Consider the following 11,284-nt stretch of genomic DNA (forward strand, 5'->3'; position numbering starts at 1 on the left):
CAATCCTGTCTCAACCTCTCAAGTACTGGGTTTACAGGCATGTGCTGCTCTACGTGGCTCACCACCCTCTTTCTTGCTGGTCAGAACATTGCTGTGAGGGCTGGACCTTGAACAGCAACTTCGCATCATGAGTTGGAAGCCAAGTTTTCATATTGATAGAACAAAGTGGCAACTTTGAGATACCTTCCGGAATTCTTTTAAGTGAGAGGGAAACATTTTTTCTTTTTCTCTGAGCTACACCCCCCAGCCCTATTTAGCCCCATTTTTTATTCTTTATTTTGAATCAAGGTCTCACTAAATTGTAGGTAATCTCAATAAGTAGCTGAGGCTGGCTGAGAACCTGGATTCTCCTGTTTCAGCCTCCCAAGTACTGGGATTACAAGCGTGCATCACCATGCCCAGCTTTTTTTTTTCTTTTCTTTTTTTTTTTTTTTTTTTTTTTTTTTTGCAGTCCTGGGGATGAAATCCAGGGGCATTCTACCTCTGAACTATACTCCAGCCCTACGTATCTTTTATTCTTTTATTTTGAAACAGGGCTTCACTAAGTAGTATCTGAGGCTGTTCATGAACCAAGATCCTCCTGTTTTAGACTCCCAAATGCTGGGATTACAAGCGTGCACCCCCACACCTGGCTTTTTTTTTCCTCTCTTTTTTAAGCCACTGGTACTTGGGGTTTTATTTCTATGCTGCTGAACCCAATCTTAACTAAAACACATTCCAATCATTGGCATATCACTCCTTTATTAGCAATTGTAAATGAGAGATTATTTCAACACCTGAAGACCAAACTACAATAGAAGATTCCATTGGTTCAAGATTTTGAGACATTCTGGAAAGAGTTTTCTGTAAAGTATATCCTTTCCTTGGCATGGCAACATCATTCTTCTTTAAAAAGGTTACCGGACAGACGTCATTTCCGCCATCGCCTACATAAACAATCCTTGTATAATCCACTCCCTGTTGGAACTGTTTATCAATAAATTCTACCAAAACTACATTTTTGCAAAGATTCTTCGGGCACCTACTGCAAGAATGAGCATGATAGCTGTCTACAGTGAGATGACCATTGCTATGAAAAGCTGCTGGATTTGTAAACACTCTGTCAAACAGGTCATGAAGACTAGCGGCTTCTAAGATCCAATCTATGAAGACTGAATTTGAATCTGAAATAATGATGCAGTCAAATTTATCCCTATTTTTTCTTATAAAGCTGAAAAGTTCCACCATCCCCGGAGTGAAAGGAATTAATGTCATTGTTCTTTTCATTTCATTTTCTCTAACACCTTCATCTCCCAAATACTTAAAGACTCTGCCCATAAATTCTGTCCAGCATCCTTTCTGATAAGAATCTTGCAGTTCGATAGGAAGCTTTTTGTCTGGAGCACACTGCACAATCCAGGTGTCACTATTGTCATCTATGATTGTATTGTCAAAGTCAAACACCAACAAAAGTTTCATGGTTCCAGAAATAGATCTGGGTTACTCTGAAAAGGAAGAAATATTATTCCCTAAACATACTGTGTTTACACATCTGGCTATTATACTAATCTGATAAAACAAAGAATATAAACAAGTGACTAAGCTTTTTAAGACGACTGCTTAAGCAATTTTTCCTAAAAAAAAAAAAAAAGCACAGTTCATATTTGAGCATTTTCAGTGAATGGAAAACAAAATATCTAAAAAGGATACTCAGTATTATTGTGTTTCTGTGGTAATGATTCCTTGAATATTCAGAATGAAACTATAGAGCTACCCAAAAAGAGAAGTCATAAAACAATGTCTTATTGTCAAATTTATAATAGTATAGACAGAAAACATAATCATTCTTACTATCTTTAAATTATCAATTAGAGCCATACCTATTAGTTTATGATATTTCCAATAATCTTCATATTAAATAACAGGTTATATATAATATACATCTCTGTATACTAACCCAAAATTCTGAACAAAGTTAACATCTTTTTTTTTTTTTTTCAATACTGGGGATTGAATCCAGGGGCATTCTACCTCTGAGCTATACCTCAAGCCCTATTTTTTATTCTTTTTAAACAGGGTCTCACTAAGCAGAGGGCCTCACTAAGTAGCTGAGGCTGGCCATGAACCCAGGTCCTCCTGTCTCAGCCTCCCAAGTACTAGGATTACAAGCGTGCATCACCATGCCCAGCAACGTGTAATCTTGTAAAATGTAAAAGGTTGTTAGCTTGAAATCAGTGTGTATATTTGTGTGTATGTGTGTATGTATAATACTGAGGGGCATTCTATCTCTGAGCTACCTATTTATTTTGTATTTATTTATCCATTTATTGAGTACTGGGGATTGAACCCAGAGGCATTCTACCTCTGAGATATACCCCAGCCCCATTTTATTTTTATTTAGAAACAGGGTTTTGCTAGGTTGATGAGAGGCTCACTACTTGCTAAGGCTGTCCTTGAATCTGTGATCCTCCTGTCTCAGCCTCCCAAGTACTGGGATTACAGACTTGAGCCACTATGCCCCTGGCTTTGAAATCAATTTATAAATGCCAGTATCGAAACTGAATGATTGCTTAATGTTGTACTTATTCTAAAATAATTATTTAAACTGAAGCTAGGCTTGGTTCTCGGCCAGCCTCAACCACTTAGTGAGGCCCTCCACAATTTAGACCCTGTTCAGAATAAATAAAAAATCAGGCTAGGGGTGTAGCTCAGAGGTAGAATGCCCCTTGGCTCAATTCCCAGCAACACACACACACACACACACACACACACACACACACACACTCTCTCTCTCTCTCTCTCTCTCTCTCTCTCTCTCTCTCTCTCTCTCTCTTTAAACTGGGCACAGTGGTATACTTCTGTAATCTCAGTACTTGGGAGGCTGAGACAGGAAGATCATAGGATCAAGGTCAGCTTTAGCATAAGGTTCTCTGCAACTTAGTAAGATCCTGTTTAAAAATAAATAAATAAAATAGGATTGGGGGTATATCTCAGAAATAGAATGTCCCTGGGTTCGATTTTCAATACCAAAAAAAAAACTTACTTGAATAGTGGAGGTTAATTCAATTGTTCCAAACTAGTATAACTTTTGTTAAAAGTTTTCACATGCTTATTTACATCTCTAGATAGTTTACCTTTGAGGTGTCAAATAATCTATTTTTATATTTATTTATTTATTTATTTATTTAGGTGGTACTGGGGTTCCTAGAAATCCTCTACCTCCGGGCTACACTCCCAGACATATTTTATATTTTTATTTAGAAACAGGGTCTCGTAAGGCAGCGAGGCTGGCTTCGAACCAGCACGATCCTCTTGTCTCCGCCTCCCAAGTGTGGGGATTACAAGTGTGCGCCATAACGCCCTGCATTATATTTATTATTTATTTATTTGCAGTACCGGGGATGGAACACAGGGATATTGTACCTCCGAACTATACTCCCAGCCCTATTTTTTATTCATTTTGAAACAGGGTCTCACTGAATTGTGAAGGGCCTAAGTAGCTGAGGCTGCCCAGAACCACGATCCTCCTGTCTTAGCCTCACAAATGCTGGGATTACAAGTGTGAGCCACCATGCCCAGCTTGTCAAATAATCTAAATGTACCTGAAGCCAAGCAAGGTGGTGCACGCTTGTAATCCCAGCATTTGGGAGGCTGTATCACGGTTTGAGGACAGCCTCATCTGATACTTAGTGAGGCCCTTTGCAACAGTGAGACCCTGTTTCAAAATAAAGAATAAAAATTAGGAATGGGGGTGTAGCTCGGAGGTGGAATGCCCCTGGGTTCCATCCCCAGTATTGCAAAAAAAAAAAAAAAGGTAAGTATTTTTGAGAAAACACTATATGGTAGGCATTGGACTAAGCACTTGACAATCGTCACATTAATTTTTAGACACTATTAAGTAAAAATTATCATCTTCATCTTAGAGATGTATAAACTGGAAATTAAAGTGGTTAAGTATTAGAATTATGGACACAGGTCAGTGCCTAACAAACAAAATACTAAAACTATTTATTACTTTAAAAAGAAAATACTAGCCAGGCATGGTGGCACATGTCTTGGGAAGCTGAGATAAAAGGATCAGTTTTGAGGCCAACCTCAGCAACTTAGGGAGATCCAAAACAAAATTTAAAAAGGGGTTGGGAAGCCAGGCTTGATGCAGCACACTTGTAATCCCAGCATTTTGGAGGCTGAGAAAGAAGGATCCTAGTTCACAGACAGCCTCAGCAACTAGTTAGTGAGGCCCTTTGCAACTCAGTGAGACCCTGTTTCCAAATAAAAAGAATAAAAAATAGGGCTAGGGGTATAGCTGGAAGGTAGAATCCCCCTGGGTTCTAGCCCCAGTATCAGGGGAGGGGGGGGAAGCAAAGAAAATGAGCTTGAGAGCCGGGCGTGGTGGTGCACGCTTGTTATCTTAGCATTCAGGAGGCAACAGGAGGATCAGAGTTTGCAGACAGCCTCAGTTACTTACTGAGGCTCTTTGCAATCAGTGAGACCCTGTTTCAGAATAAAGAATAAAAAATAGGGCATTGGAGGTCGAATGCCCCTAGGTTCCATCCCCAGACCTGCTTAAAAAAAAAAAAAGAGATTGATTAAATATGGGAGACATTTAACCACAACTCATTTTCTGGTTTATTACAAAAGATAGGTAGTGATGACAACAGAACAGAGTTCCCAATGCACATATGTGTTAAACATTCTGTGTCTCTCAATTTAGAATGTCTACACAATAGCCTAGAGGGATACCTCCTAATGTATGAATTCAGATGGCACATAATATTCCCATTCTTTGTGAAGCCTTGTTTATTTGACAGTGGGGACTGAACCCAGGGTATCTGTATTTTACCATTTAGCTACATACTCAGCCCTCCTTTGTTTGGGCAGGGGCCTTCTATCTCTGGGCTACACCCCAGCCCTATTTTATATTTAATTTGGAAACAGGGTCTCACTAAGCTGCTGAGCTGGCTTTGATCCTCCAGTCTCAGCCTCCCAAGTACTGGGATTACACGCGTGAGCCACCATATCCAGCTTCTCAACTTTTTTTTTTTTTTTTTTTTTTAGGTACTGGGGATGGAACCCAGGGACATTCTACCTCCGAGCTATACTGCCAGCCCAAGTTTTAATTCTTTATTTTGAAACAGGTCTCACTGAGTTTCAAAGGACCTCACTAAGTAGCTGAGGCTGTCCTTAAACCATGATCCTCCTGTCTCAGCCTCCCAAATGCTGGGATTACAAGCATGCGCCAACAGGCCCGGCTATCCTTGTATTTTTAAATGCCTAATTCAGGTGCCTGTGACTAGCTCCCAAGACTTAAGTACAAAAAAACACTTCCTCATAGAAACAGTATAATTAATAGTAATAAGGCATGATCAGTGATCACATTTGTACTGTACCTAAGCATACAACGTGTGTGTGTGTGTGTGTGTGTGTGTGTGTGTGTGTGTGTGTGTATGTGTGTGTTACTAAGAGTAGAACCTAGAGGCATTCTATCTCTAAAATATACCACCAGCCCTATTTTATTTTTTATTTGGAAACAGTTGCCGAGGCTGGCTTTGAACCTGGGATTCCTGTTTCATCCTCCAAAGTGCTGGGATTACAGGTGTGTGCCACCATACTCAGCTCTGAATTCATAATTTAAAAAAATTTTTTTTCTAGGGCTGGAGTGTAGCTCAATAGTAGAACATTTGTTTAGCACATGTGTGGCCCTGGGTATGATCCCCAGCACCACATACCACACACCCAAATCCAATGTAACTCATAGTTGGTTGAAAACTGCCCTAACCCTAGATTTAGTTGGCCACAAATGACTGAAATTCCTTAACTATTAGCTTCAAAATAGCATGAAACAGAAGGTAATATAGTTATAATGTTGACCTAGAAATATTTTTTTAGATCTTTTTATCATCATTCAATATATACCTTTCTTAAACATACTTACCTGCTAAGTGTGGCACAGGCTTGTAATCCCAATACTTAGGAGGCCAAGACAGGAGGATCACAGGTTCGAAGCCAGCCTCAGCAGCTTAGTGAGGCTCTGTTACCAAATAAAATATATATTAAAAAATAGGTCTGGGAATATAGCCCAGAGGTAGAAGACCCCTGGGTTCCATCCCCAGTACCACCACCACCAAAAAAAAAAAAAAAAAATACTTACCCAAATTAGTATTTCCAATACAATTAATCTTACTTCAGCATAGAGCTTAGGTTAAACATTCATGCCAATCTTCAGTTTCAAACAGCAGCCAGTTGCCAGATGTTTAAAAACATTATTCCTATATGTAGGAAACAATGTCTTCTTATTTGGAGCAAAGAAATGGAAACTGCTTAACTCCTAAAATTTACAAAAGTATTTTATATTATTATTATTATTATTTTCTTTTACAGTACAGGGGCATTCTACCTCCAAGCTATATCCCCAGCCCTATTTTTTACTCTTTATTTTGAAACAGGGTCTCAATGAGTTGCAAAGGCCCTCACTAAGTAGCCGAGGCTGTCTGCAAACTGCGATCCTCCTGTCTCAGCCTCCTAAGTGCTAGGATTACAAGCATGTGCCACCATGCCCAGCTAACATTAGTATTTTAAAATGTAAATGTGTGCTTTTTTTTTGTTTTTGGTACTGGGGATGGAACCCGGGGGCATTTTACCTCTGATCTAACCCCCAGCCCTAATGTTTTAGTTTTTGGCAGTACTGGGGATTAAACCCAGGGGCATTCTACCTCCAAGCAACACCCCAGCCCTATTATATATGTATGTGTGTATATAATAATAAAAAATATATATATATATGATTTTTTTTTCTTTTGCAGTACTGGGATGGAACTCAGGGGCATTCTACCTCCAAGCTAAACCCCAGCCCTATTTTTTATTCTTTATTTTGAAACAGGGTCTCACTGAGTTGCAAAGGGCCTAATTAAGTAGTGGCTGAGGCTGTTCTGGAACCATGATCCTCCTGTCTCTATGTCCCAAATGCTGGGATTACAAGCATGCACCACAATGCCTGGCTTATATTCTTTATTTTGAAACAGGGTCTAAGTTGTGGAGGGCCTCACTAAGTAGCTGAGGCTGGCTGAGAACCTGTGATTCACCTGTCTCAGCCTCCCAAGTACTGGGATTACAAGCATGTGCCAAACATGCCAAGCCCCAAGCCCTATTTATCTACCTACCTTTCTCCTTTCTTTTCTTTTCTCTTCCTTCCTTCCTTTCTTTTTTCTTGTGGTACTGGGAATTGAACCCAGGGGACTTATATCTGGCTTAAATGTGTTCTTTCTCTTTCTTTCTCTCTTTCTTTCTTTCTTTCTTTCTTTTTTTTTTTTTTTTTGTGGTACTAGAAGTGGAATCCAGGGGCTTTTCTACCTCCGGGGTATACTCCCAGACCTATTTTATATTTTATTTGGAAACAGGGTCTAAGTTGCTGAGAGTCACACTAAGCAGCTGAGGCTGGCTTCAAACCTGCACAATCCTCCTGTCTCAGCCTCCCAAGTACTGGTATTAAAGTGTGCGCCACCACAACTGGCTAAATGTGCGCTTTTTAATCATGCTATTTTTTTTTTTTATCAGAAAAATATATATTAAGGCAGGTGGCACAAACTTATAATCCTAGTACTTGGAAGGCTGGTTTGGGGCCAGCCTCAGCTACTTAGTGAGTCCCTTTGCAATTTAGTGAGCCTCTGTTTCAACATAAAAAATTAAAAAAAAAAAAAAAGTTACAGCTGGGGCGTAGCTCAGAGGTAGAATGCCCCCTGGGTTTCTCCCCAGTACTGCCCCCCCCCAAAAAAAATCTATTAGAAATGGAGGAAACAACATTTTCTTTTTTCTTTCTTTCTTTCTTTTTTTTTTTTTTTTTTTGGTGGTACTGGAGTGGAACCCAGAGGCTTTCTCCCTCTGGGCTATACTCCCAGACCTATTTTATACTTTATTTGGAAACAGGGTCTCACTAAGTTGCTGAGAGCCTCACTAAGTAGCTGAGGCTGGCTTCGAATCCATGTGATCCTCCTGTCTCAGCCTCCCAAGCGCGGGGATTACAAGCGTGCACCACCGCCCAGCTCAGGTAACAACATTTTGATTAAGCAATAATCTTAAATAAATAGAAAATAGGGAATGTTATCTGAAAATAAGTTTTATAAGTTTTTATCCATTGGATAAAATCACAAGTGTTAATCAAGTTGAGATTTCCAGGTTCTGGCTTTATTTTAACTTAACAGAAATACTGCATTCTACTATCAATAAACACTTATATTTAGTGATGTACTTGAAATGTAACTGTTGCCTAAAAATTAAGGAAATGCACCAAGATTCAGTTTTAAGAATGTAAGCCAGATGGGAGTGGTGGCACATCTTGTAATCCCAGCATTTGGGAGGCTGAGACAGGAGGATCATGGTTTGTAGACAACCTCAGCTACTAGTTGCTCGGAGGTAGAATGCCCCTGGGTTCCATACCTAGCCCTGCAGAAGAAAAAGAAAGACTGTAATCTGGGTACAGTGGCACACACCTGTAATCCCAGTACTTGGAAGGCTGAGATATGAGAATGCTAGGTTTGAGGCTAGCCTCAGCAACTTGGTGAAATTCCAACAACTTTGTGAGCCCTGGTTTAAAAAAAAAAAAAATGGCTGAGTGTATAGCTGAGAGGCAGAACCTGAGTTCAATCCTCAGCACCAAAAAAAAAAAAAAAAAAGTAAATCTATTTTTAAACTCATTTTTTAAAACTTCAAAAACTAGGTGGGGCATAGTGGCACATGTTTGTAATCCCAGTGGCTGAGACAGGAGCATTGCACAGGTTCAAAGCCAGCCTCAGCTACTTAGTGAAGCTCTCAGCAACTTAGTGAGATCCTGTTTCCAAATAAAATAGAAAATAGGTCTGGGAGTACAGCCTGGAGGTAGAAAAGCTCCTGGGTTCCACCCCCAGTACCACAAAAATAAATAAATAAATAAATAAATAAATAAATAAAATTTCAAAACATTAACTATTCTCTACAGAACACATGCAGTGTCTATCTGGTATGTCTGTAATGTCTTTCAAAATGTAACATCTTGTGTGCTTTTCACAAATGGAAACTAAAAACTATACAGACATCCAAGAATTGGGGAAATGGTTGAATATGTGTGTGATACTCATATATTTTGAAGTATTTATTCAGCAGGTAAAAGCTATGCTGTTCAGTTCAAATTATACATGGCACTTACAAAATAGTGTTTATAGCATAATCCCACCTTTGTTTTAAAAAATAAATGCTTTTGTGTATTGTGGTCTTAAGAGGTCTATAGTTTACATTACTTCTACCTCCTAGCTACACTCCTAGCCCTATTTTTTATTCTTTATTTTGAAACAGGTTCTCACTGAGTTGCAGAGGGCCTTCACTAGGTAGCTGAGACCGGCCTAGAGCCACGATCCTTCTGTCTCAGCCTCCCCAATGCTGGGATTACAAGTGTCTGCCACCATTCCCAGTTTAATTCTACACTGATTTTCTGAAAAAGAAAAAAAATCCCTAAAATAACAAATTGTTGCAAATGCTACCTTCTTAAATTTACAACAATAACAAAATAGGAGTGGGAGGTAAAGAAGAAGTAACTAACTCTAGATCAACTTGTTTGTGAAGATCTAGAGGTTACAGTTGCAACCTGGAGTATGAAGTCAAATGGTATCTGAAGTCAAAGTGGCAAATTGCTGACATCAAATCTTAGGAGAGTCAATAATGCCTTTGTTAACTACTTACAACTTCAGAGAATTTTTGTTGGGAGACAATTCTCCATGGTTCTGCATATCTGATAAGCATTATATTCAAGGCTCATTGCTCTGGACTCCTGTCTCAAAGATGTTTATACAGTGAACAACCTTGAAAGGCATGCTTGTTGCCTGTTTATAATAGACTTGGGTTCCCTCAGCTCAGCGTTTCTGTCTTACAATACAACACACTCCACATCCATGCGGCTTCTAGCCTAATTAACCTCATCTAGGGGGATGCTCAGTTTAGGCTTGAGAGAACCGAGGAAAAACTGCTGATATTCTGGGGACTGCTGTAAGTAATCTCTAACCTAGTTAGGAATCTTGGGTCTTGTAAAAAAAACCATGGTAGGCTGTTGTCAGCCTGCAAATATGGTAACATCTCTAACCCTTCCAGGTTCCTGACATGTTTTAAGCTATGTGTTTATAAAAAAAACCACCAACGTTGCACGTGTATAAACTAAATTCTGTCTACAATTACTTTATTAATCCTTTCATACTTACCAGCATTATTACAGCAAAACGTCTGATAGAAAACCTGTAGGGAAATATTACAACTACAGGTTAGAACTTCAGTTATTAAAGATCTTAACATGCATTTTTTTTTGGGAGGGGGGTTGTTTTTTGCGGCTGGGGATGAAGCCTAGGGGCATTCTACCTTCGAACTACACCCCCCCCCAGCTCTTTTTTTTTCTTTTATTTTGAAACAGGGTCTCACTGAGTTGCAAAGGGCTCACTAAGCGGCTGAGGCTGTCCTCGAACCACGTTCCTCCTGTCTCAGCCTCCCAAATGCTGGGATTACAAGCGTGCACCACTCCGCCCAGCTAACGTGCTTTCATTTTGAGTGGGTTCAATTTGGTGGCTAACAGGATGGAGCCATCTAAGTAGTGTTATCACCAATGTATTAGAAAAGTAGCTTTCGAAACCAAGGACAGATCCATTCTTAACATATTTTTGTGTCATGAGTGATCTGATGATGGGTCTCCAAAACACGTTTCCATTTCCTGTAGTTTATTTAACCAAGAAGTCTAAAATATCTTAAAGGTCCAAACATGACTCTTCTTGGGAGAATATTCAGATTTTAACATTCCCATAAAAAATAAAAACTTCGCCTCACCTCGCCCTGCTCACGGCTCAGTAATCAGAACTGGCAAAGAGCTTCCCTGCCAGTTCATCCTGGTCGCGGGAGTCAGGACTCTGCTTCCAGTGCTCGGCTGGAGGTCTGCGGCGACCGCCGCCCAGGCCTGGCGGGCTCACGCCCCGGGCCCGCGGGGAGGCGTCGGGACCTCGCTGGGGCCGAACCCGGCGGCCGGGCCCTTCGCCGACCCGAGCCGCGTCCGCACGGCTCCCGCAGGCTCCCGCCTCCGCCCGGCCCCCGCGCCCCCGCTCCCCGCCCCGCCGCCGCTCACCGCGCACGCGCAGCCGCCGAACTCCCTCCGCCCCCGCAGACTCTCCGCCTGGGGCTTCGGTCGCCCGACGTCACTTCCGGTAGGGTTGCGAAGCAACCAGAGGGTTTAGGCAACACTGGGAGCGCACGGGTTTCCTTGGCTGTGGTTTCCCATCCAGGGTTGGACGCGCCTTGGCAGCTA

The 11,284-nt window shown here is 40.8% G+C and overlaps 1 protein-coding gene across 1 annotated transcript; it reads right to left on the bottom strand.

Annotated features, from left to right (window-relative positions):
* Positions 1-732: 732 nt before the first annotated feature.
* On the bottom strand, positions 733-1,458 carry PHOSPHO2 (phosphatase, orphan 2; the record flags this gene model as incomplete). Its single annotated transcript, XM_080688943.1, has 1 exon — positions 733-1,458. The coding sequence occupies one exon, from the start codon at positions 1,456-1,458 to the stop codon at positions 733-735; it is 726 nt and encodes a 241-aa protein (XP_080545069.1).
* Between the last annotated feature and the right edge of the window lie 9,826 nt (positions 1,459-11,284).

The sequence above is a fragment of the Muscardinus avellanarius genome (assembly GCF_963383645.1).
Source record: "Muscardinus avellanarius genome assembly, chromosome: 2".
In the NCBI taxonomy this organism is placed as follows: Eukaryota; Metazoa; Chordata; class Mammalia; order Rodentia; family Gliridae; genus Muscardinus; species Muscardinus avellanarius.